Source organism: Sciurus vulgaris (genome assembly GCF_902686455.1).
Source record: "Sciurus vulgaris genome assembly, chromosome: 9".
Taxonomy (NCBI): Eukaryota; Metazoa; Chordata; class Mammalia; order Rodentia; family Sciuridae; genus Sciurus; species Sciurus vulgaris.
The window spans coordinates 4,774,610-4,800,557 of NC_136469.1; the positions used below are offsets into that span (position 1 = coordinate 4,774,610).

The 25,948-nt window shown below is 41.2% G+C and overlaps 1 protein-coding gene across 5 annotated transcripts in view; it reads left to right on the forward strand.

Annotated features, from left to right (window-relative positions):
- The window catches only part of AFG2A (AFG2 AAA ATPase homolog A), a 291,079-nt gene that overhangs the window by 210,845 nt on the left and 54,286 nt on the right, over window positions 1-25,948 (forward strand). For 4 of the 5 annotated variants that reach the window (XM_079154019.1, XM_079154017.1, XM_079154018.1 and 1 more), the window contains one exon: window positions 24,502-24,666. In XM_079154019.1, the coding sequence (XP_079010145.1) occupies window positions 24,502-24,666 (165 nt within the window). Of the gene's footprint in view, window positions 1-24,501; window positions 24,667-25,948 lie in introns of those variants that run through there. The other variant, XM_079154022.1, reaches the window with a different exon arrangement.

Here is a 25,948-nt window from a genome sequence, read left to right on the forward strand (position 1 = left end):
ATGTTGGAGCTTGACCCCTTACCGGATAAATGGTTTGCCAGATTTTCTCCATTCCAGGGGTTCCTTTTCACTCTCTGGATGGTTTCTTCTGCTGCACAGAGAACTTCTGGTTCCCGTGTTCCCACGCTCTCATTTCTGCTTTTGTTGCATGTGCTTTTGGGGTCATATCCATGAAATCATTACCAAGACCAATGTCATAAAGCTTTTCTTCTGGGTTTTCTCAAGGGAATTACACAGTTCCGTGCCTTATATTTAAATATTTAATGCATTTTGAGTTGACTTTTGTGTGTGGTATAAGATGGGGTCTAATTTCATTCTTTTGCATCAGAATATATAGTTTTCCCAGCACCATTTATTAAAGATAAAGAGAAAAAAAATTTAAAGCAGCAGGAGAAAAATGAAATGAGGTACAGATTAGCAAAGCATTCATCCTGCTTATTCAGAATAATGCTGATTATTTACAGAAAACACACGTAGCAGACATATTTCAAGCCAGGTTGTTCTGGATAATGACATCTCCCATGTATTTAACACATATTTTGAGCCAGAAATTACGCTGATTCTTTTAAGACTCACTATCTCATGTAATCCTTCTAACAACTCAGGCAGTTAAAATTATCATATTTTAGAGGTCAAGAAAATGAGGCTTAGAGAAGCCAAAGGTCATGAGTTACAAATGTTACAAACTTAGCAAATGGAAAATTAAAGATTTGAAACCAGTTATCAATGACATAAGGCCACTTTTTCTTTTACTACAAACCATAAAACGGAAGAACCTATAACCTTGACTCGGTAGGTAAATTATTGGAGGCTCTTTGTTGTGCTGCAAGTGTTTGAAAACTGCCACCAGCCTGCCATCAAGTATATGGTAAGTAAGGTATCCCAGTATGAATCTGGACCAGAACCAGGAATAATACCCAAGAAGGTTTTCCCCATCCTCATGAGCTTATTTGGAGCCTAGCAAAGAAGAGAAATGTGGTTATTTTAGGTATCATCCAGGTTGTTCTAAGGACAACAGTAAGATAATATGCATTAAAAGAACAAGCACATTCTGGTATATTTCTATTAAATACATTTACCTATTTAAGAAAATAATCATAGGTGTCCACAGTTCTGTGAGTGAGTGAGTACCAGCTGCTTTGGGAGCACGTGGGGTGGAGCCAGAGTTTGGATCTTCAGTGTCCCCCAAGGGCCCCGAGGCTTACTTAACCCCCAGTTTGGCACTGTTCTGAAGGTGGTGGAAACTTTGAGAGGTGGGGCTTAGTGGGAGGTGTTTTGGTCACTGGGGCATGCCCTTGTTTTTGTCATTGGGGATATCAGACCCTGCCCCTTCCTCCTCTTTTCCTTCCCTGGCCACCATAAGGTGAACATACAACTTCACTGCCACATTCTGCTGTCGTGACGTGCTGCAGCAGGGCCAACTGATCGTAGACTGAGACTTCCACACTGTGAGCCAGGCTTCTCCTTTTAATCCACCTGTGTGCAGTGTCAAGTGGGTAGCTGACACATGGCCGTGGACCTCCTATCTAGATTTGGAAATCATTTAATTGTAGGTGCTAATTGAAGTTAAAGAAGTGGGTGGAATGGTGAAGAAGAGAAAACGAAAATGAAGCTCTGAGACTGCTCAGGCTTCCAGTTTAGGTGGAGAGAGAGGAGGCAGCCAGCAAGGGAGCCTGAGTAGGAGCATCTAGAGCATAAGAAGAGTGACACAGAGCGCCAGAAGCCAAGAGCAAGGGCTTGAGAACACAGGAACAGAATTGGGCTCCTCAGGTAGGTCCTGCTGAAAGTTTGGGCGAGAAACACACAGAAAAGAGTGCTTTTAGACTTTTACAGCCTGAAGTTCATGGGTAATCTTAACAGAAGTTATTTTGATGAAGTGACAAATTGGAGTCCACTGAGAAGAGATAACAGAAACAGCTAGAACTTAAGCAGTCCTTTAGCTGTGAGTCAAAAAGAAAGAAGTTTTTAGTAGGTAGAAGGTACCTGATGGAAAAGGGCAAATAGAGAACCTGAATTTAACACAGGGATGATAGTGACAGAGCCAAGTTTCACCAGAGCAACATGAGGGAGGATCCCAGGCCAGTAAGAATTTCCAGTCTAATGTGAAGTTTAGAAAAAAATACACGAGAACTTACTATAAACTTTGGGCTCACTGGCATACCCCTTCTCAGGAGGCCGAGACAGGAGGATTGCAAGTTGGAGGTCAGCCTTGGCAGCTTTTCAGAAGGGGTTTGGGGGTGTAGCTCCATGGTAGAGCAGCCAAGGTTCTGTCCTCAGTTCTACAAAGAAAGAAAAGAAGAAGAAAAAATACTGTCAAGTCTAAATGTCAGTTCTTACCATCGAACTGACATTGTGAAAATCAGGCAAGCATTTCACTGTTCCTGAAGGAAATCCTCCTTGTTAAAATGGCAAAAAAGCAGACGGCCACTACGCTGACCCGAGGAGCAGCCCTGAGTAATTAGAATCAAGGTCCTTTCATTCCCTCTCGTCACATCATTACAGCATGACTGCCTGTTTGAGAACATCTCTCTCCACCATCCTGTTGATTTTAATGCCTGAAGCAGTGTCAATCCTGCCGCCCCAAATACAATTATAAAAATGCTTTGTTAGATTATGTGGCAGACACAGTCATGACCTGCAGGCTCTTCTTTTTTAAGATTTTTGATATTTGGCTAGTGTTCCGTTTCCTTCCTTCCCTCCCTCCCTTCTTCCCTCCCTCCCATCCCCACCCTTAGAAAGTCTAAGATCATACAGCTGCTTCTGTCAGAACCATGCTAACCTCTGGCATCCATCTGATCTGATGATAGTATTTTTCCTCCTTCCCACTCTCTCTCCTGTTCTTCCTAACCTATAAAAGAGAGAGAGAACAAATCATCTCTCTTTTCATATTGAAATTTAAGGTGGAAGAAAAGTGGTTATAAAAGCATCTATCAACACAGCATTAACATGCCAAGCTAAGTATTTAGTTTGGAAATCATGCCTTGCCAACTGCTTAAAAACAGGAAGTATCTGTTCAGTGATACACAGTTCCCTGTTGCTGGAAATGAAAGTCTCATTTTATTTCTTACTACATTTTTGAGTAACAAAATGAGTTCTGCGTGTTCATCTATGGGACGTGTTTGTGTGCTGCGGAAATCCAGTTTCCATTTTTATGCATACATATGCACATCAGTGTGTATAAATATATGCTAAAAATACTTTCAAAGACTTTAAACATAGATTCTCTTTTCATAAGCCCCCCAGGCACATCTGTTCAACAGCTCAAGCAAAATCCTTGCATCTGTCAGAAACAGCCTGTAGGTTTGATTGATTGCCAGAAGAATCTGTTCTGTATTCCTTTACATATAATTGTTACCTTTTCTTAATATGTTATTCAGCTCTCACCTTAAAAAAGGAAAATACATATAACTTACTTTCCTGGTCTTAGCAATTCTTAAGAAAAAGAAAAGTAAGAGGAAAACATTAACATAACACACTGAAAATGGCTTACTTTTCTTGGTTGGCAGACAACACAACCCCTGTGCAGTTTTTATAAAAACCTTAGTAATATTGTAACTTACCTAGAACTTGGTCTTGGGATAGCAGTGAGGAATAATGGGGTATATAGTTATCAAGGCTGAAGAATGTAGGGTCCAAGTTTCGTTCAAATTCCTGCTTTCGTGTTAATGTCTGCCTGACCTTTGGCAGTTACTTAGCCTCTTGAAGCTTTGGTTACTTTCCTGTAAACGGATTGTGTCTCCTGGTGTTACTGTGAGGATTGCATAAATTATCACATGCAACACCCGCCCCAGTTCTGGGTCTCTGGTAGCTCAGGAACATTACCATGCTAAACGTTAGAACGTTTGCTCTAAGCGTAGGAGTTCAGAAATGGAAGACTGCCTTGTGATACTAATGCCTTGTGATTCTGTAATGATCTTCATGCTGAAAGAAGGAAAAACACTTTCACTTTGTTTTTGTTGTTTTGTTTTGGTACACAGGGATTGAACCCAGGGGCACTTAACCATGAGCCACATTCCCAGCCCTTTTTATTTTTTATTGTGAAACAGTCTCACTAAGTTACTGAGGCTAGCCTTGAACTTGTGATCCTCCTGCCTCAGCCTCCCAAGTTGCTGGGATTACAGGTGTGCTCCTACTTTGACTTTTGATACAGATACAGATTCTTACCTTCATGACTTAACAAAACAGGGAACCTAGCTTCTGTTTGCAGTGTGACTTTGGTACAATGATTAAATATGCACTGTAGAGCAAGACAGCCAGAATTCCAGTCCTGGCTCCCCCACTTATCAGCTGTGTGAGTTTGGGCAAATTCCTTAACCTCTCTGTACCTTGATTTTGATTCTTGTGAATTGGGACTAACAGCAGCACCCTGCTCACAGGGTTGTGGAGGGTCATGTGAGTTACTTTGTGTCAGAGACTCAGAACTCTGTCCCACCACAATGAATTTACATGGATTTGTTGTCGTTGGCATCCTTGTGCCAGAGCAGCCTCTCCGTTGCTTCTCAGCCACGGCTGGAATGTCCTTGCTGGATGAGGCCTCGGGCTGTTAGGCCCTCTTAGAACCTGCCATGCTGCCTCTTGGACGGACTGCGGTCTCTGAAGGTGCCCTGTGCGCCCAGTGGCCTGAGGGAGAAAACAGGAACTTGGGCTCAGGGTCAGCTTGTGTGGTGTTCTTCTAACAGACATTTTTATGCTGATCGATATCCGATGATTACCGATATGTGTGTGTGCTTTCTGAATAAACACACACAGATTAGAAAAATTAGGAAAAGTTGCTCAGATTATTTTCAATATGATTCAAAGCGTTTGAAGACAGTCTCCCTCCCAGTGGTATTCCCTGGACCGGCCTCTGTCAGGGCCTTGCACCAGGGGGAGTGGGCCTGTGCTGGGGAGGCTCGGCGGACTTTTTGTGACTTTGGGGAGCTGAGAGGAGCTTGGCTGGAGAGAGTGGTGCAGCGTGGAGTCCAGTTTGAATGGCCAGGCACCTGGATGTGACTACAGCGAGGTGTCTGAGACGCCCAGGAATTGGTTCTTCTCCGCGGTCGCCTTGGGACTTGGCCATGTGAGAATATGCTGCTCTTCTCGGGGTCCAGACCACAGAGTGCATTCTACGGGTGGCCAGGTTCCTTGCTGCTCCTGTTTAATGGCAACACAACTGGGGTGCTTCTAACAGATTTTAATTTTTTGGTTATAAATATTGTTGTCTTCACAAAAATGAGGAAATTATTATTTGTTTTTACCTACTCTGCTTAGAAAACACTAGAAATAAAAGAAAGCCAGTAGACTTCTTTCTTAAATGAATTCATTTTAGCGGTTAAGTTATGTTTGACACATTAGAAAATAACTCTCAGTGGACTTTTTCTTGAAGCAGTTCCTGTGTAGGTTGCTGTAGTGTGTGCCTTAAAAACAGGTGTCCCAGCCCCTTCTGGAAAGTGTATTCTATTCTGTTGAGGAATCTGAGAGATTCACCTGTGAAGAAAATACTAATACATAATCTTTACCCACAGAATATGGCCTGTGATTTCAAGGGTTCACTGATACTAACTTCCCTACGCCTCCCTAAGAATCTCCACGTGGTTGGAGCCTGTGAACTGCTATATGTTCTGCAGACGTCCATTTTCTCCGTTTCACTTGAGAAAAATCATTGACACCGTTCTTAGTTACGACTTGATTTTTTGGCAGTTGTGTTAAAATTGTGGTGTACGCATTATCCCGTTGTTATGTGATATCTTCTTATTATGTGTTCTCTGAATTTTTAGAAGGCTGTACAAATTATAATCTGAATCTTCAAAAGAATTATCATTTTTAGTTTGACCACAGAATTAGAGTTGACAGTGAAGCACTTTTCCTAGCAAACTTATGAAGTGGGCAAGAGACAGAAAGAGTCCCGTTTTACAGATGAGAAGAGGCCTTTGACTCACTGCGAAGGTGCAAGACAGGGAGTTGTCCAGGTTTTCCCTGGGGCCTATTCACGCAGTTTCTGTAAGCCGTGTCTCTCAAAGGCTGAACTGTGACTGGCAAGCTCACTAAAATGCAGTGCCTCCCCTGCGGACCTCGTGAATCTGAGGGTAAGTGGCACGAACCTCCTGGGTAACAGATTAGCCAGGTGGTTCCCGTGGCACGACACGTGGAGGTGTGAGAAATCCTGAGAAGTGGCTTCACCTTGCCTGCACCTTACCATCACCTGTGGAAAACCATTTACCTGAACCTGTCTAGAGGAAGGAGCCAAGGCAGTCTAGATTTTTAATTCACCAGGTAATGGTGATGCACAGTGGAGGTAAGGACCGCCACTTTACGGGGTTTGGAAACTTCCTGGGAAGGGCAAGGAGGTGAGTACTTCATACTCTGTAGGCCATGCACATTTTTCATGGCAGCTCCCAGCTAGCTCTCTGAGGGCAAGGGCCAGCCAGGTAATAGTGAAGGCTGAGCCTGGCCATGTGCTGATACAGATTTAAAACCAGGCTGGGGCGGGGCAGATGCGGCTGGAGCTGTTTCTTGCCAGTACTATGGGGACTGGTTTCCCTTGTGCCTCACTGAGCCACTTGATAGAGCCTGTTGTAGACTTCAGTTGCTTCTGGTTGTTGGACATGAAGTTTGAAAACTACTATATTAAAATTCACTTAGAAAATAACAGGGCCAGAATTTTGAATTATGAAGTAGTTAAAATTTAAAAAGAAAGAAAAACCAACCTTATACTGTGTGTTTATCCACTGGGAGTGGATCTGAGTTTTTCTCGTGCTTCAGTTCTCAGAGAGTCAGGGAGTGCCAAAGACTTTAGGCAGCCAGACAGCAACTTCCAAAACAAAAACAGAGCACAGTCTGGACAGTGAAAGAGTTCAGAAGCGGGGGGAACCAGCGCAAGGTTCTTTTTTTTTTTTTTGGCAAATAGATAGATCAAACCCCTTTGCTCTCAGATGGTGGCATTGATAAGAAATAGATTTCTATGCCTTGGTATTTTGAACCTTTAAAAAACTGGAAGGTGGCAGGAATGGAAAAGAAAAGCAGTTCTGTGAGGTGAGAGGCAATGACGTGCCTGCTGCCGCCAGTGGCCTGAGACCCTCAGAACAGCAGGCAGGCCTGGCCCAGCTCTGCAGCAGCCCCTACACCAGACAGCCCAGGCACCTAATCACACTGCGTGTGTAAATCTACCCTGCACCCTAGTACCTAGCTCAGGATCATGTGTAGTGGTGATGGGAGGGGAGGAGAGGATTTGGAGTCGACAGGAAAACCTTTGCTTCTGTTGACCACATTCCTTCTGTGTGGTGTATGTTAGGAGATGTTTAGGTTTTCTTAAATGGTTTGTGGGTAATAAGTTAAACACCTTAGCTATCCAGAAAATCCATATTCTGAGTGACTTGTTTTTGGAACCAGTTTGTGTTTTCTGTTAGCTGGCTCACTGCTCTGTCTGCTCAGGATCTGCAGGTGGATCATTTATATTTTGATGCACGTTTTAAATTGGGACAGATGTAGTTCCCTGGAATACCTGCAGCCCACTGGGAGCATTAGAACACATAATTATGTATTGTTCCGTAATATGTGCAGCACTCACATGAGCAAAGGAAATACAGAAAAGATGGGCTGGGCGGGGCTCAGTGGTGGAGCTCTTGCCTAGCATGTGTGAGGCACTGGGTTCGATTCTCAGCACCACGTATAAGCAAATGAGTAAAGGTCCATCAACAACAAAAGTATGTTTATAGAAAAAAGAAATACAGAAAACAACTGTTTCTTTGTATATGCAGAATTGATTTGAAGGAACAACCAAAATCTGCCTGGAGTACATAGCTTGGGGTAGGCAGGATTGTTCAGGCAGATGGGCTGTGTGAAGATGCAGAGGTGGGAAGGACGGACTGCCTTCAAGAAAGAGAGTCCTTGGGAGAAAGTAACGGGCAGGAGGGATTCCACGATGGGAGATGGGCGAGGAGGTGTAAGGGCAGGACAGGCACTCCCCACCCCTTCCCCGGCACTTCTGTTCAGAACCTGTGGATTTGTTTTTTAAAATCATAAAATGTGTAAATGTGTCAGGAAGTTCTCCCCTTTTGCCTTGCAGAAGCCCTTCTTAAAGAGATACTTGAAGATTAAATTTTATCTCTTAAAGAGACACTTGTTTTCAGTTTTCTTCTATAGCTTTTCAAACAGCAGATTCACTGTTGATAAGAGAAAGAATTAGGATTAGTTGTAGCTAAACACTGTTTTGCTTTAAGCAGGCCCTTCACACAGAGGCGGTGGGACTCCCATGCTGTGAGCAGCTGTGGTGGACTCCTGCCGGAGTGCAGAATGTCTCACTCCTTGGTGCTCGGGCAAGTGCTGCCATTTACCGTGGCACATTCTTCCTCAACACCTGCTGTCAAGTGCATCAAGTCTTTTCTTGCACAGTGCTGCGGGTTTTTACAAAACCCAGCAAGCCCAGTGTTAGATAGCCTACAGAGTGATTGATTTATTTGTTTTAATCCAAATACATGCTCAGATGCTGGCATACAGAAATTCTTTTTAAAAGAATTTATTTTTCCAAGCACAAAGGACATCATAACACTCGCACCTAATCCCGTGCCTGGCACTGAGGAGCTACTTGGCAAATGTATGTGGAATCGAGCTCTTCTGCAACCTCGACTGAGCACTGCTGAGTCCCTCGGTTCTGGGAAGAACTGATTATCTTAGTAGCTTGATGGGAGCCGAAATGGTGTTCAGAAGGCATTGCCAGCAGCTAAGAAGTAAAGTCACTGCATATTGTGAAATTTAGATTTTAATTTGCTCTCTTTGGAGAGTAATTATAAATCCATCTCAAGGAAGTCCGTTGTCTTCCTTAGTGTGGAGGAGAGGCCTGTCAGAGGAGATGGCATGCGAGCAGGTGGCAAGCACTGGGCAGCTGTGCTCCCAGCCACTGTTGGGTTGTCTTCTGCAGCTCTCCAACCTGCTGCCTGTGCTCACATCCTGGCTTGGGACCTGAGCTAGTGTGGCTTTCCCCTTGAACACTTGGCTTCCTTCACCCTGTAGCCAGAATTGTTTGCTCTCCTGAGCAGAAAGCCAAGCCTGTCTCTTCCCTGATTTAAAGCCTCACACAACTTCCTGTGGCAGTGAGATAAAAACCATTTCAGTGACCTGACCCACCATATATAATATAACCATACCTGTGGGGATTTTTCATCCTCCTTCATATCCCCATGTTTGTGAGTATCCTCCAGTGTCTCCCAGACTGTTTCCTGATACATGCAGTAATGTCTAGATGAAGTTGCTGTCTGGCTGCCTGAAGTCTCTGGCTTCTCTGAGCCTCTGCCTCCGCAACTACCTGAGGACTGAAGTGTGAGAAAAACTCAGATCCACTCCCAGTGTAGGTCTGCCTTACACTGTGACCACAGCATACCTTTCAGTCTCCCAGGAAAATTCTGTGTTTTCAGTCTTATCTTAAATCAGTTCATCTCAACACTTGAGAAGTCTCAATTTCCATTTTCTGAACCATTTGTAATAATTTTAAGGTTAGGTCATTACCTACTACATGAACAATCGTTTTATGTTTTAAAAAAATACATATGAAGTAAAATTCTCAATCCATAGGCTTTTGAAAACAAGAAACAGAAAGTTTGTCTTGGGCTGGGGTTGTGGCTCAGTGGTGGAGCGCTTGCCTAGCACTTGTGAGGTACTAGGTTTGATTCCCAACACCACATAAAAATAAATAAATAAATAAATAAATAGAGTTATTGTGTCTATCTACAACTAAAAAAATATTTTTTAAAAAGTTTCTTTCCTCGTAGGTGATACTGTGGGTCGTGCATGGTTTTAAGCATGCCCTTCTCAAAAGAGTTTCTTATACAAAGGATGTGTGTATAGTACAAACACCAATCATGACTACCCGCTCAGTTATACTCTGCATTTAAAGATGTCAGACTGTTTCTTGTGAAAGATTCACCAAGCTAAAGACTCTAAGTGAAGACTTTCAAAGAGGTTTAAATGATTTGGCCAAACACACAGCTAATAAGTGATTTTAATCCAATTAGGCTGATTCTTTTGCCCTCACTTTTAACCCTGTATGCCAAATTAGAAGTTTCAAATCCAGTCATATACTCTGAAGAGTCAGAATTTTCTATAAAGGAGAAGACGTCTTAGCCAAGACTTGAACAAGAGTTGGAGCCTGCCTGATAGATACAAAGGTGAAGCATCTTTGTGAGGGAGAGGCGTGCCTGCAGGTGATTGGTCAATTGGAGCCCACTCGGAGAAAGGGAAAGGAGCCGCAGACAGGTGGGAGAGGTGCACAGAGCTGCGGTTCCGCAGTGCCAGGCTTCCCTGGCTTTTTCCTTGAGGTATGATTAGATGGCTAGGAGACAGGAAACTGTGGCATTTGCAGTTGGAACGATAGGCTTAGCAGTGGTGTGGATGAAGAACTCACCGCAGGCTGTCGGGATGTTCTAGACAAGAGGTTATCTTGGCACAACTTCCCACAGTGAGCTTGTTTGAAGGCCTCTTAGGAGCCTTGGGAGCTTCCAGCATTGAGCAAAATGAAGGTGATTCCTGTTATCCCATACAGCCTTCAGCCTGCTGGGAAAGACAGACTATGAACAGACACACCAGTGGATAATAAGGAAGACTGAGTAGAAATGACAGTTTCAAGAGGGACTTAAGAGGTAGCATTAACCACGCCTGTGAATCTGTTGGATTTAGAGGATGAGAAAGGTGCCTAGAATGAATCCAGGGTTTCTTGGGAATAAATCAGAGCTGTTACCAAGGACCCAATTCTGCCTGGTTTCTGGAAAGGTTTTCCCATGAGTCATGATCCCCGCTGAGAGTTTGAAGCACTCAGTGCCATCACTGCCCCAAAGGACCTCTCCTAAGTCTTTGGGCAGAATAAGTGTTCTATTCTCATTAAATCACATTTGAAGGTTTGATAGAATATGAGCCTTTAAGTGTTGAATTGTAGAATTCATGCAAAAGAAAAGGCAGCCCTGGGGCTGTGATGGAGGGTCGGAGGAGGAAGAGTCCTTCTTACAAGGTGAGAAGAAGCAAAGAACGTTGGCCTTGTAACTGACATGTTTTCAGTAATGAGCATGTAGTGTAAGCTGTGGGCATCGCATTGGGCAGCAATAGCAGGAAATGCTCTGTGGACTTCTAGAATTGGGGACTGGAAGGCCCGTTAAAAGGTCATCTGGAGCTGGGCTGTAGCTCTAGTCACAGTACAGCACTTGCCCAGCGTGGGTCAGGCCCCGGCTTTCATCCCCATGCCACAGAAAACAAATGAATAATGATTCAAATGAGAGGTCATCTAATGTCATAATTACCCAGCTGGGACCGTACAAACAGATTCCAGGTAAAATCCCTGGAACTGCTTGCAAAATCACATGAGAAAATTTATGTATTTAATGTTTGTGAGAATTCTTGTCAGATGCACAGAGGCCTCTGGCCAAAGTGCTACCTTTCAGAAACTGAGGCCATTAGAGGTGCAGAGACTTGCCCAAGGTCTTGAATAAGTTCTTAAAAAAGCAGTTTGCCCTTAAATTTTTTTTAATATTTTTTTTTATTGTAAACAAATGGGATACATGTTGTTTCTCTGTTTGTACATGGCGTAAAGGCATACCATTTGTGTAATCATAAATTTACATAGAGTAATGTTGTTTGATTCATTCTGTTATTTTTTCCCTTTCCCCACACTCCTTTCCAGAGGAATCTCCACACTGCTTTCCAGAGTGGCTGCACTAATTTGCAGCCCCACCAGCAATGTATGAGTGTACCTTTCTCCCCACATCCTCGCCAACACCTGTTGTTGCTCGTATTCTTGATAATCGCCATTCTAATTGGGGTGAGATGGAATCTTAGGGTGGTTTTGATTTGCATTTCTCTTATTACTAGAGATGTTGAACATTTTTCCATATGTTTGTTGATTGCTTGTAGATCTTCTTCTGTGAAGTGTCGATTCATTTCCTTAGCCCATTTGTCGACTGGATTATTTGAATTCTTGGAGTAGAGTTTTTTGAGTTCTTTATAGATTCTGGAGATTAGTGCTCTATCTGAAGTATGATTGGCAAAGATATTCTCCCACTCTGTAGGCTCTTTCTTCGCATTGCTGATAGTTTCCTTTGCTGAGAGAAAGCTTTTTAGTTTGAATCTATCCCATTGGTTGATTCTAGCTTTTATTTCTTGTGCTATGGGAGTCCTGTTAAGGAAGTCTGATCCTAGACCAACAAGGTGAAGATTTGGACCTACTTTTTCTTCTATAATCTGCAGGGCCTCTGGTCTGATTCCAAGGTCCTTAATCCATTTTGAGTTTGGTTTCGTGCATGGTGAGAGATATGGGTTTAGTTTCATTCTGTTGCATATGGATTTCCAATTCTCCCAGCACCATTTGTTGAAGAGGCTATCTTTTCTCCATTGCATATTTTTGGCACCTTTGTCTAGTATGAGATAACTGTATTTATTTGGGTTTGTGTCCGTGTCCTCTATTCTGTACCATTGATCTACCTTTCTATTTTGGTACCAATACCATGCCTTTTTTGTTACTATTGCTTTGTAGTAGAGTTGAAGTTCTGGTATTGCAATACCCCCTGTTTCACTCTTCCTGCTAAGGATTGCTTTAGCTATTCTGGGTTTCTTATTCTTCCAGATGAATTTCATAATTGCCTGCTCTATTTCTGTAAGGTACGTCATTGGGATTTTAATTGGAATTGCATTGAATTTGTATAGCACTTTAGGTAGTATGGCCATTTTGACAATATTAATTCTTCCTATCCAAGAACATGGAAGATCTTTCCATCTTCTAAGGTGTTCTTTAATTTCTTTCTTTAGTGTTGTATAGTTCTCATTGTAGAGGTCTTTCACCTCTTTTGTGAGATTGATTCCCAAGTATTTTATTTTTTTCGAGGCTATAGTGAATGGGGTAGTTTTCATAATTTCTCTTTCTGAAGATTCATCACTTATGTATAAAAATGCATTGGATTTATGGGCATTGATCTTGTAACCTGCTACTTTACTGAATTCACTTATGAGTTCTAAGAGTTTTCTGGTGGAATTTCCAGGTTCCTCTAAATATATAATCATGTCATCAGCGAACAGGGATAGTTTGAGTTCTTCTTTTCCAATTCGTATCCCTTTAATTTCTTCGGTTTGTCTAATTGCTCTGGCCAGAATCTCAAGAACGATGTTGAATAGAAGTGGTGAAAGAGGGCATCCCTGCCTTGTTCCAGTTTTTAGGGGGAATGCTTTCAGTTTTTCACCATTTAGAATGATATTAGCCATGGGCTTAGCATAAATGGCCTTTACAATGTTAAGGAATGTTCCCACTATCCCTATTTTTTCTAGTGTTTTGAGCATGAAGGGGTGCTGTATTTTATCAAATGCTTTTTCTGCATCTATTGAAATAATCATGTGATTCTTGACTTTAAGTCTATTGATATGGTGAATTACGTTTATTGGTTTCCTGATGTTGAACCAACCTTGCATCCCTGGGATGAAACCCACTTGATCATGGTGCACTATCTTTTTAATATGTTTTTGTATGCGATTTGCTAAAATTTTGTTGAGAATTTTTGCGTCGATGTTCATTAAGGATATTGGTCTGAAATTTTCTTTCCTTGATGAGTCTCTGTCTGGTTTAGGTATCAGTGTGATATTGGCTTCATAGAATGAGTTTGGGAGGGTTCCCTCCTCTTCTATTTTATGGAATACTTTGAGAAGTATTGGAATGAACTCTTCTTTAAAGGTTTTGTAGAACTCGGCTGAGAACCCATCTGGTACCGGACTTTTCTTTGTTGGTAGGCTTTTGATGACTTCTTCTATTTCAGTACTTGAAATTGGTCTATTTAAATTGTGTGTGTCCTCCTCGTTCAGTTTAGGCAATTCATATGTCTCTAGAAACCTGTTGATGTCTTCGAAATTTTCTATTTTGTTGGAGTATAGATTTTCAAAATAGCTTCTAATTATGTTTTGTATTTCACTCGTGTCTGTTGTGATATTTCCTTGTTCATTCCGAATTTTAGTGATTTGGGTTTCTCTCATCTTCTCTTTGTTAGTGTGGCTAAAGGTTTATCAATTTTGTTTATTTTTTCGAAGAACCAACTATTTATTTTGTCAATTTTTTGTATTGTTTCTTTTGTTTCAATTTCATTGATTTCAGCTCTGAGTTTAACTATTTCCTGTCTTCTACTACTTTTGGTGCTGTTCTGTTCTTTTTCTAGGGCTTTGAGCTGTAGTGTTAGGTCGTTTATTTGTTGAGTTTTACTTCTTTTATTAAATGCGCTCCATGAAATAAATTTCCCTCTAAGTACTGCTTTCATAGTGTCCCAGAGATTTTGATATGATGTTTCTTTGTTCTCATTTACCTCTAAGAATTTTTTAATTTCCTTCCTAATATCTTCTGTTATCCATTCATCATATAATAGCATATTGTTTAATCTCCAGATGTTGGAATAGTTTCTGTGTTTTACTCTTTCATTTATTTCTAACTTCAATCCATTATGATCTGATAGAATACATGGTAGTGTCTCTATCCTCTTGTATTTGCTAACATTAGCTTTGTGGCATAATATATGGTCTATTTTAGAGAAGGATCCATGTGCTGCTGAGATTAAAGTGTATTCGCTCTTGGTTCGATGGTATATTCTATAAATGTCCGTTAAGTCTAAATTATTGATTGTGTTATTGAGATCTATGGTTTCTTTGTTCAATTTTTGTCTGGAAGATCTGTCCAGTGGTGAGAGAGGCATGTTAAAATCACCTAGTATTATTGTGTTGTGGTCTATTTGGTTTCTGAAATTGAGAAGGATTTGTTTGACATACATGGATGAGCCACTGTTTGGGGCATAGTTGTTTATGATTGTTATATCTTGCTGATTTATGCTTCCCTTAAGCAGTATGAAATGTCCTTCTTTATCCCTTCTGACTAACTTTGGCTTGAAGTCCACATTATCGGAAATGAGGATGGATACTCCAGTTTTTTTGCTGAGTCCATGTGCATGGTATGTTTTTCCCCATCCTTTCACCTTTAGTCTATGGATATCTTTTTCTATGAGGTGAGTCTCTTGCAGGCAACATATTGTTGGATCTTTCTTTTTAATCCAATCTGCCAGTCTATGTCTTTTGATTGATGAATTCAGGCCATTAACATTCAGGGTTATTGTAGAGATATGATTTGGTTTCCCGGTCATTTGGTTCATTTTTTAAATTTTATTTATTTATTTGTTTGACACAACTTGTTTCCTCCTTTATTTGACAATTCCTTTAGGATAATTCCTCCCTTTGCTGATTTGCTTCTTTGTTTTTCATCTCTTCCTCATGGAATATTTTGCTGAGAATGTTGTGTAATGCTGGCTTTCTTTTTGTAAATTCTTTTAGCTTTTGTTTGTCATGGAAGGATTTTATTTCATCGTCAAATTTGAAGGTAAGTTTTGCTGGGTATAAGATTCTTGGTTGGCATCCATTTTCTTTCAGGGCTTGAAAAATGTTGTTCCAGGCCCTTCTAGCTTTTAGGGTCTGGATTGAAAAATCTGATGATATCCGTATTGGTTTCCCCCTCAATGTAATTTGGTTCTTTTCTCTCACAGCCTTTAAAATTCTGTCTTTATTTTGTATGTTCGGTATTTTCATTATAATGTGCCTTGGTGTGGGTCTGTTGTAATTTTGTGTATTTGGAGTCCTATAAGCCTCTTGAACTTGATTTTCCATTTCATTCTTCAGATTTGGGAAATTTTCTGATATTATTTCATTGAATAAATTGTTCATTCCTTTGGCTTGTTTCTCTAGGCCTTCCTCAATCCCAATAATTCTTAAATTTGGCCTTTTCATGATATCCCATAGTTCTTGTAGATTCTGTTCATGATTTCTTACCATCTTTTCTGTTTGTTCATCTTTGTTTTCAAGGTTAAATATTTTGTCTTCAATGTCTGAGGTTCTGTCTTCCAGGTGTTCTATCCTATTGGATATGCTTTCTATGGAGTTCTTAATTTGGTTTATTGTTTCCTTCATGTCAAGGATTTCTGTTTGGTGTTTTTTCAATATCTCTAACTCTTTATTGAAATGATCTTTTGCTTCCTGTATTTGCTCTTTTAACTGTCGATTGGTACGATCATTCAATGCTTGCATTTGCTCTTTCATCTCATCGTTTGCTTCTCTGATCATTTTAATTATGTACAATCTGAACTCCTTTTCTGTCATTTCTTCTGCCATGCTGTCATTGGGTTTTATTGATGTAACATCTAGATTTGTTTACAGCATTTTCTTTCCTTGTTTTCTCATATTGTTCAGGTATCAGTGGACCGCTGAGATATTGCAGATTTCCTCTATTGACTTACAATGTCCCTGAAGATTTCTATATATTTCCCCCCCTTAGCCTTCAGTAGGCTGAAGTCTTGGAGGAAGTTGATAATGCGGTGCTCCACAAGGAAGCTGCCTCTCTAGGAGTGGTGGCCTTCAGGTGGGGTATAATCCCTGCTAGTGAGCAGAGGTGTCTCCACTTGTTGACCAATGGTCATCCAAAGGGGACCTAGGCTGCGGGCTGAGGCAAGGCCTGTTTGGGCCTGAGTCTCTGGTTTTACCGTCCTTGTGGGGAAACCTCACCCGGCAGGGAAGACTCACCCGGTGGGGAGGTCTCGCTGGTCAGTTCCCTCCTAGAGGTTCCCCTCAATTTACAGCTACCACCTGGGCTGGGCTGCCTTCCTCTGCAAAGTTCCCAGGGGCCCGGCCCTACCTCCTGGGCCTGGGAGCCTCACCCTTCGCAGATGAATCTCCTTAGGCTGCCCCTCCTCAGAGAATCTGCCCGCAGGCCTGGAACCTTCGCTCCGCCCTAAGCCTGTCTCTGTGCGGCTCTTCCACCAAGAAGCCTCCTAGATCCTGGGACCCTGCTCTGCACCCAATCGCCTGGCTATGCGGCCCCTCCTCTGAGCAGCCACCTGGGGCCCCGTACAATCGCTCTGAGTCCCAGAGACCCGCCACACGCTTCTTCCTCCAGACAGCCGCCCAGTATTCCGGTGCGGTCACTAGGAGTCCAAGCAACTCACTGCGTGCCTCCACCTCCCACCAACCACCCGTAGCCCTGGGCAATCAATCACTCCGAGTCAAAGTGACCCTCCCCGTTCCTCCTCCTCCAGATAACCCACCGGGTGTTCAGGAGCGGTCACTCTGAGTGGCTCTGAATCCACGTGACCCGCTGCAGGCGTCCTCTGGGCAACCGCCCGGAGCTCTGGTGCGGCCACTCAAGACCAAGTGACCCACCACGCTTCTCCTCCAGGCAGCCCCCCTGTGTTCAGGAGGTGTCCCTTTAAGTCCAAACAACTCACCACTCGCCTTCTCCTCTGAGCAGCCGCCTGGAGCGCTAATGCAGTCACTGCGAGTCCAAAGGACCCGCTGCACTCCTCCTCCTCCTCCTCCTACTCCTCCGGGCAGGCCCCGGGGTTCAGAAGTGGTCTGAGTCCAAACAGCTCGCCGCACAGCCCCTCCTCTGGCAACCGCCTGTACCTCTGGTGTAGTCACTCTGAATCCAAGCGGCCGTGCTCCTCTTCCTCCTCCTCATCCTCAGGGCAGGCCCCGGTGTTCAGAAGTAGTCGTTCTGAGTCCAAACAGCTCGCCACGCGGCTTCTCCTCTGCCAACCGCCTGTAGCTCTCGTGAAGTCACTCCGAATCCAAGCGGCCGTGCTCCTCTTCCTCCTCCTCCTCCTCAGGGCAGGCCCCGGTGTCCTGAGTCCACACAGCTCTCCTCGCCACTCCTCCCCTGGGCAGCCGCCGGAGCCCCAGTGGTTGCTCCGAGTCCCAGCGCTGTGCCGAGCGGCCTCCTTTACGGCGCTCCCAGTTGTCTGCGTTCACTGCTCCAGCGTGGGGAGGGGTGTCTCGCCGGCAGCTGTACTTCACAAAGTTTCCTGCGTTCCGGGACTACCCTCCCATCCGGGACGCCTTCCCAACGGGTGAGAGTCACTCAGCTGCTTTGAGTTGTTCCCAAGTGTCTCAATATCTCCTCTTTTGAATCCTGAGTCCTGGAGCAACATGAAATGCAGCCACCCTCTAGGCTGCCATCTTGAAACCTTCCAATATTGTTTTAATGAAGAATCTACCGTATCCAATATGACCTAGAGCTGGAAGGATTCAGAGTATTAGAAAGCCTTGGCTTGCTTCTTCATTAAGTTTTCATATAATTATTTTAAAATAAGGCAACACTCCATCATTCCGAATGCATTGTTTCACCCTAATACCTCAGAATAGCATTTTTTAAAAAAATCCTAGGTAGTGTGTTCACTCATTCTGAGTTCTACTATTTTTTAATCATAATTTTCACTAACAAGATCAGGCTAGAAAAAGCCTCGCTGGCTGTGTACCCAGGCAGCCACTGAGAGTGCTCAGCCTGCGCTGCCATGGCACAGTTCCACCTGGGAGGAGAGCACAAATGTGTGCCCAGTGGTCTATAGTAGCTGGCATGTGTATCCTTTGCTGTGTTCCCCCTTTAACTATTAGAAAAGACATTCTAAAATGCCTTGAATTTCAATTTTTTCAGTTCAACACTAAGAAAAATAGCCAGGCTACTTACAGTTGCATCCCCAGCAGCTAAAACAGGACCTGGCACTTTTGTTTTGGTTGGTTTGGTTTTTTAACCTATATTGCATTGCAGAGTGAGAATTTTTGTATGTTTGCCGTTGATGATGAGTATAATGTTCTACTGACATGATAGTAAAAGAAAAAGGACTGAGTCAACATTCAAAAACCCCAGATTTCAGTGTAATTTCTGCAATTTTTTATATGATATTGGGCTTCATTTCTTTGTCTGAAATAGGAGTATTACAATATCTAATTCCCAGAATTTGGAGGACTATTAAATGAGATACCATGTGAAAAGCATATTATAGATTCTACTTTTCAAATGGTTTGGAAATAATATCAGCTCTTGAGATGTTCCGTGATTAAAAATTGGCAACTTGAGGTTGAGTTTCTACATGCCCTTTTCTGGAGATTTCTAAGTTCTGCATACAGAAATTCACATAAACCTTTAATTTTATTTCTACCCTGTGTTTCCAAACTTGTTCAACTAGAAAATTCTTTTTCATTGCACCTGTTAACACTCCCTGGAGTGGTTCATAAAGCCCTGGTGTGATACAGGAGAGTTCTAGCAATCTGTTTAGAACTCCTGGGATATCATGTGAAACAAAACCAGGTTTGGCTGTTGGATTGAAATGGCTACCCCATATTCACAGCAAAATCATGGAAATTGATGTTACAATTTGTTGAATAAATAATCTACTGCCTTTAAATTTATTGATTTATAAGTATTGAGACTCTAACAAATTTAAGACTTTTTACCTTTTTAAAGCAACGTTGTTTAGTTGTAACTTATAAATGATAAACTATGTCAGTTTGTGTGCATGATTCAGTTTGTTTGTTTCTTTGGTACTAGGGATTGAACGGAGGGCACTCTACCACTGAACTGCACCCTCAGCGTCCCCCCACTTTTTCTGAGATGGATTTCCATCAAGTTGCCAGGCTGGTCTTGAACTTGTGATCCTGCTGTCTTGGCTTCTGGAGTTCTGGGTTACAGGTGTGCGCCACCACACCCAGCACCTCCATCTAACTTAAACACATGTAAACCTGTGGAAATACCTCTGCGGTCAAGTACCACGCATTTCTGTCACCACAAAAGATGGCTTTTGTCCCACTGCAGGCCATCTTTTGTGCTTCTTCCAGGCTTCTGTCACTGGCTACTGTTTTTTGTTATTCCAGATTGGGTTAGCTTTTCTTAATATTTTATATAAGTGTAATTACGTAGTTTGTGCCCTTTTGTCAGGTTTATTTGACTCAGGACAATGATTTTTAAGATTCACATATTATGGTTTCAGCATTTTGTTGCTTTTTATTGTTTTGTAATATTCCATTATATTTTGTGTGTACACCCATAAATTAGTAGACATTTGAGTTGTTGACAATTTTAGGCTACTGTGAATAAAGTTGTTTTGAGCATCCATGTGCACGTTTGTGTGGATGTATGATTTTCTGCATCATTTGTAAGTGAATATCTAGGAAGGGAATACTTCAGTCCCCTTATTATGGTCTGGTATGTTTCCCTTTTTAAGAAACTGAATAGTTTTTCAAAATGGTTGTACTATTTCATATTCCCATTAGTCATGTATAAAAGTTCTAGTTGGTCCACATTCTTGATTAATCTTTAGTATTACCGGTATCATTAATTTAAGTTATTCTTAAGGTAATGTAGTGATATTTCACTGTGGTTCAAATTTGCACTGATCCAGGTGGGAATTATGTTGAATATCCTATTATTTGCCAACAATAATAGCTTCCTTTCTGAGGTATCCATTCAAATATTTTTGCCCATTTACTGTTGTGCTTTTTATTATTTAATAATAATAAGAAGATGAATTTTGTATTTTGAATTTTAGTGTTTTTACGTATTTTAGATACCAGTTCTTTGCCAAGTTTTCATTTTGTGAATATATTATTCCAGATTGTAGCTTGCCTTTTCATTTTCTTATAGGTGTCTTTTAAAGAGAATGAATGTTTTAAAAATAAATACCAGCTTATCATTTTTTTTTCCTTATAAAAACTAGTTTTAACCCTAACATTGAGGTTCATGAATCATTTTGGGTTAATTTTCAGTGTAGTGTGTGTGTGATGTCACTGCTTGCTTTTTTCTATCTGGATATCTAGTGGTAGCAGTATCATTTCTTAAAACAATTGTGTGCTTTAAAAATGAATATGGACTTCCTTATTTTTTAATTATCTATAGATTTAACTTGATACTGTTTGCACAGTCTTGTCTCTTTAGCATCATAAATTGTGAAGTCAAACAGTGTAAGTCCAACTCTGCCCTTTCACAAGTCACTCTCATGATTGACAGTCATAGTAGTTAGCTTGCCAATTTCTTTAAAAAAGTTCTTATGGAATTTAGATTGGAATTCCATTAAGTCTAGAGATAAATTTGAAAAGACTTGATCTCTTGCTTTTGAGCATCCCACTCCATGAATGTGTGTGTTTCTCCATTTATGTCGTCTTTACTTGCTCTGAAAAGTGTGTCTTATTTTTAAGAAAATAGTTTTTTGGTTAATTTTATTCTCAAGTTTTTTTATGTGTTGTTCTTATTAATGTATTTCCATAAACTGGATCTTTCCTGCTTATTACATACAAACATGATATAAGTGTAACGATTTAAAAAACTCAACTTAGGATTTCCATGTAAATGGTGTTTTCCTACAACTGAAGACTTTTACTTTTTTTGTACCCCTCCCCCCTTTTTTCTTATTGCCAAATCTGGAGCATATATTAGAATTTTAAGTAGAAGACATGAGTTTTCTACCTTGTTTTGATCATATGTTTAAAAAAAAGTTGAATAATTTAACAGTAAATATGTGCTAGCTATAGGTTTTCAATAGATACCACTTATTATATTACAGAACTCCTCTTCTGTCCATAGTTTGCTGAGAACTTTTCATTGCGAGTGGATCTTTTGAAGAGGACTTTTTCTGCCTATGTTAAAATAATTGTATAGTTTTTCTACACTATTCTGCTAATATAGTGAATTACACTGAATTTTGAATTTTAAAACACCCTTGTTTTGCTGGGATAATCCTTACTTGGTTTTCATGATTTATCCGTTTTAAATATTGTTAAATTATTTTTGCCAGTTTTTTTTTTTTTTTTTTTTTTTTTGTGGTCTATATTATCCCAAGGACTATTCATCTGGAATTTTCAGTTTTTGTAATATCTTTGCCAGGTTTTAGAGTTAATATACTAACCTTATAAAACAACTTGAGAACATTTCAGTGTTCTGAAATAGATATATGGTCTCAGTGTTATTTTTTTCTTTGGTAAAATTCAAAAGTGAAACTACCTGGCATAGCTGATTCAACGGTTTAGTGAATTCAGTTCAATTTTTAAAAATAAATGCAGGGTCATTTGAACTTTTGGGTTTATTATGTGTCGGTTTTGGTCATTGTATTCAGGGAACTTGTTCTCTGTATCAGAGCTGCTGAGTTTGTTGTCATGAAGTTGATCATGATTTTCTCTCATCCTTTTACTGTCTGTAGGACCCGTAGTGATGGACCCCTCTTTCGTTTCTGATCCTGGTAATTTGAGTTCTTTCATCTTTGTTCAGTCTAGCTAGAGTTTTCACCATTTAAGAAAATCTTCCCAGAATACTGCCTTGGCTTTGTTGATTTTCTCCGTTTGCTTTCCACGGTGTTCATTTCTATGTCACCATCACTGTTTCCTTCCTCATACTACATTTTTCCTGGTACTTACTTCTGAACATTGAGCTGTTGGTTTTAGATTTTTCTTCTGTCCTACTAAACTATAAATTGCAAGTAAGCACTACTTTAGACACTCCACAAATTTGGTGTGTTAGAGTTTTATCATTGTTCAGTTTTAAACTTTTTCCATTTTCCAGTTTCCTTTGTGATTTCTTTTTGCTGTGGCTTATTTAGTAGATGTGTTTTTTAAAATTTCCCTGGGTTTGGAGTTTTCCTCTGTCTTGCTTACTCATTTCTAATTTATTCTTTTAGTAATTGGAGCACTCTTCTGTGTGATTTGCATTATTTTTTAAAGTCTTGTTTTAAGGACCATAATATGGGCTGTCTTGGTGAATTTACCAAGTGCCCTTGAAAAGAATGTGTATCCTGAGGTTGTTAGATGTGGTGGTCTAGAATTATACCCAGGTACATTGATTTTGATTTTGGTATTGTTCCATCAGAACACCCTTTGAATATAAGTTGTATCCTTTCATTTTTCTACCTAAAACTTTCTGGTGGCTTCCTTTTACACTATCTGTTGGGCCTTCAAATCTACTCTTAACTCTCTCCAGCCTCAACTCCTACCTTGTCTCTAGATCACTATGCCGTGGGTTTGTTGTTGTCGTTGTTGTTGTTGTTGTTGTTATTGTTTTGTTTTGTTTTGTTTTTTTTCCTTTCCGTGGAACATGCCAGTTTTTCTTGCCTTAGCACTTGGTGTTCCCTCTACCGTGACTGCTTTCCAGCAGATCCTTTTATGGCTAACTCCTTTGGGTATCTGCCTAAGTTTCTCCTCAGAAAGACTCTTACTTCCCCAAGTAAAGCTGTCCCATTCCCTCAAAGGAAGGACACACCCACACATCATGTACACACACAGCTTTCAGACCTGTTTCTCTGTTATACCAGTTTTACTGAGATATAAGTTGCATGCCATAGCTGAGTGCAGTAGCACATATCTGTAATCCCATTAGCTCAGGAGGCTGAGGCAGGAGGATCACAAGTTCAGTTCCAGCTTTAGCAATTTAGCAAGGCCCTGTCTCAAAATAAAAATAAAGAGGGCTGAGGATGTAGCTCAATGGTAGAACATTCTTGAGTTCATTCCCCAGTAAATAAATGAATACATAAAGTTCACTCATTTTAAATATCTTCCTATTGGTTTTTATATCCACAGATGTGTGTAACCATCACCACAGTTCATCTTATCTATCTTGTTCATACTTTTGCTAGTATCAGAACTGTTCAGTCAGTAATCATGCTCAGTAAATTCTTCCAAATAAGTAAGTTCATTCTTTATAAGGTAGTGAAGGCATTAGCATTAGTCTCCAGTAAACTATTAGGAAAGTTCAGGTGAGAGCATTCATCTCTAGGCAGTCTTTTATCAGAGCTGTGCTATTTGGATGACACTCTGAAACAGCTACTAGCTTATGCATATATTAAAAGTTACTGAGGAAAACTAGTGCAGTGGCTTTAAAATAAAAAATACAGCCAGGCACGGTGGTGCACACCTGTAATCCCAGTGGCTTGGCAGGCTGAGGCAGGAGGATCCTGAGTTCAAAGCCAACCTCAGCAAAGGCAACTCAGTGCTAAGCAACTCAGTGAGACCCTGTCTCTAAATAAAATACAAGATACAGCTGGGGATGTGGCTCGGTGGTCAAATACCCCTGGGTTTAATCCCTGGTTACCCCACATCCCAAAATACAAAGGACTGAGAATGTAGCTCAGTGATAAAGCACCCCTGAGTCAATCTCCAGCACCCTGTCCCCCTAAAAAAGAGTTATTGAAAGAGCTGGACACTCTCGCACATGCTTATAATTAATCCCATCTGCTCAGGAAGCTGAGGCAGGAGGATTGCTAGTTTGAGACCAGCATGGGTGATTTAGTGAGACTGTCTCGCATTTTTAAAAAATGAAAAGGAGTTGTAGCTCAATGGTAGAACACCCCTGGGTTTGATTCCTAGTACTGGGGGACGGGGGCAGGGGCAGTGATGGTTATTAAAGGAAATCAGGAAAAATTCCTTTTGATATAGTGAATGCAAAACATATGCTACTTCCCTAAGAGAGTCACTTTTTACTTCTGACAATTGGTGAGGAACAGAAAACCTCCCAGAAATACTGATTTTTCTCTTTTCAGGAATGCTCCAGACATTGTTTGTGTAAATTTGAAATAGATTATTAGCATCGCTAGTGCTTGTATTATTTGCTGGTTCTGGATAGCAGTGGGTTATTCGTGAGATGCTGGGAATGTCCTTTCCTGGATGTCTTGATGTGGAATGTCAGTTCTGAATTAGTTAATCCTTATTGCTCCCTCTTCTCTCTAGGCTCTGATGCGACCTGGACGCATTGACAGAATCATCTATGTGCCTTTACCAGATGCAGCAACAAGAAGGGAAATATTTAACCTGCAGTTTCACTCTATGCCAGTCGCTAATGAGGTTGACCTGGATGAACTCATCCTGCAGACCCACACGTACTCAGGAGCAGAGGTAAGATAATGCCCCTCAAAGTACCTTCCTGGCGGGGACTGTAGCTCAGTGACAAACCACGTGCTTTGAGTGGAAAACACTGAGTTCATTCCCCAGCACTGGGGAAGAAATGGTGAGAGGGAAGCAGTGGCCTGGGACCATGAAGCGGATCTTAAGAAGGGGCTTGCTAAGGACTGCTTCAGATGAGCTCGGAAGGAATCTTCTTACGGAAAAACTAAGTAGATTGCACCTGGCCTGGCCTTCAGTAGAGCACAGCTGTCCTGTTTCCACCCAGCCTCCTGCTGTTTCTCGCAGTGTGGTCTTGGAGAAGTGACATGAGTTAGTGGGAAGGGCAGGCGTAGAGCTCACTGGGCAGCTTCCTGCCAGTGTCTCCTTGCGCTTTTGTTTCCTTTTAACCTGTCAGATGGGAGTGGTAGTGCAGCCTTCCCTGCTGCTTCCCCAAGGAGGACACAGGGTGGAGTCAGGGATGTGGCAGAGATCGCATTAGCACCATCTTCTACAATTTGGAGAGTCCTCTTGGCCTACTAATATATCACAAAGATTTATAACAGTGACACCTGCCTTTAACTGTGAAGACACACTCTCAGCAGGAGCTGTAAGACTTCTGTATATGAGAGATGATTTTTCTATCCTTAGCAAATCTTTTCTTAGGCTATTTTTATTTACAAAATAAAATTCCATTAAATAAATTGTGCAACTTTTCTACATGCCTTTTTTTTTTTTTTTTTTTGAGATCCTGGGGGTTGAACCCAGGGTCTTGTATGTGCTAGGCAAATGCTCTACCACTGAGCCACTTCCCCAGCCATTTTTATTTTATTTTGAGACAGGGTCTAGGTAAGTTTCTGAGACCATCCTCAAACTTGTGATCCTCCTGTCTCAGCCTCCCAGGTAGCTGGGATTGCAACCATGCTTCACTATGCCCAACTTCTACTGAATTCTTAACAAAAGGATGGACTATATGCCTCACACAGAAACAGCTTCTGAATACCACTGGTGGATTTGTACTGGAAAGTTGGTATTTTTAAAGGAAGATATTATAGATATTTTTCTATTCTGAATAAGAATAGTAGGCTGGGCCTCCATATCCTATTTTGCTTACTATTTTTACCCACCTACTGTAAAAAAACAAAGAGGTTTACATGTCACAGATCATTAGTGATACCATAGGTAAATTTACATGTAGAATTGATTTTCATGTATCATTCAGTCATATAATGTTGTTAATAGCAACATCCAAAGTCAGTCTTACATCTACGCATTGTTTTATGTTAAGAATTATGGG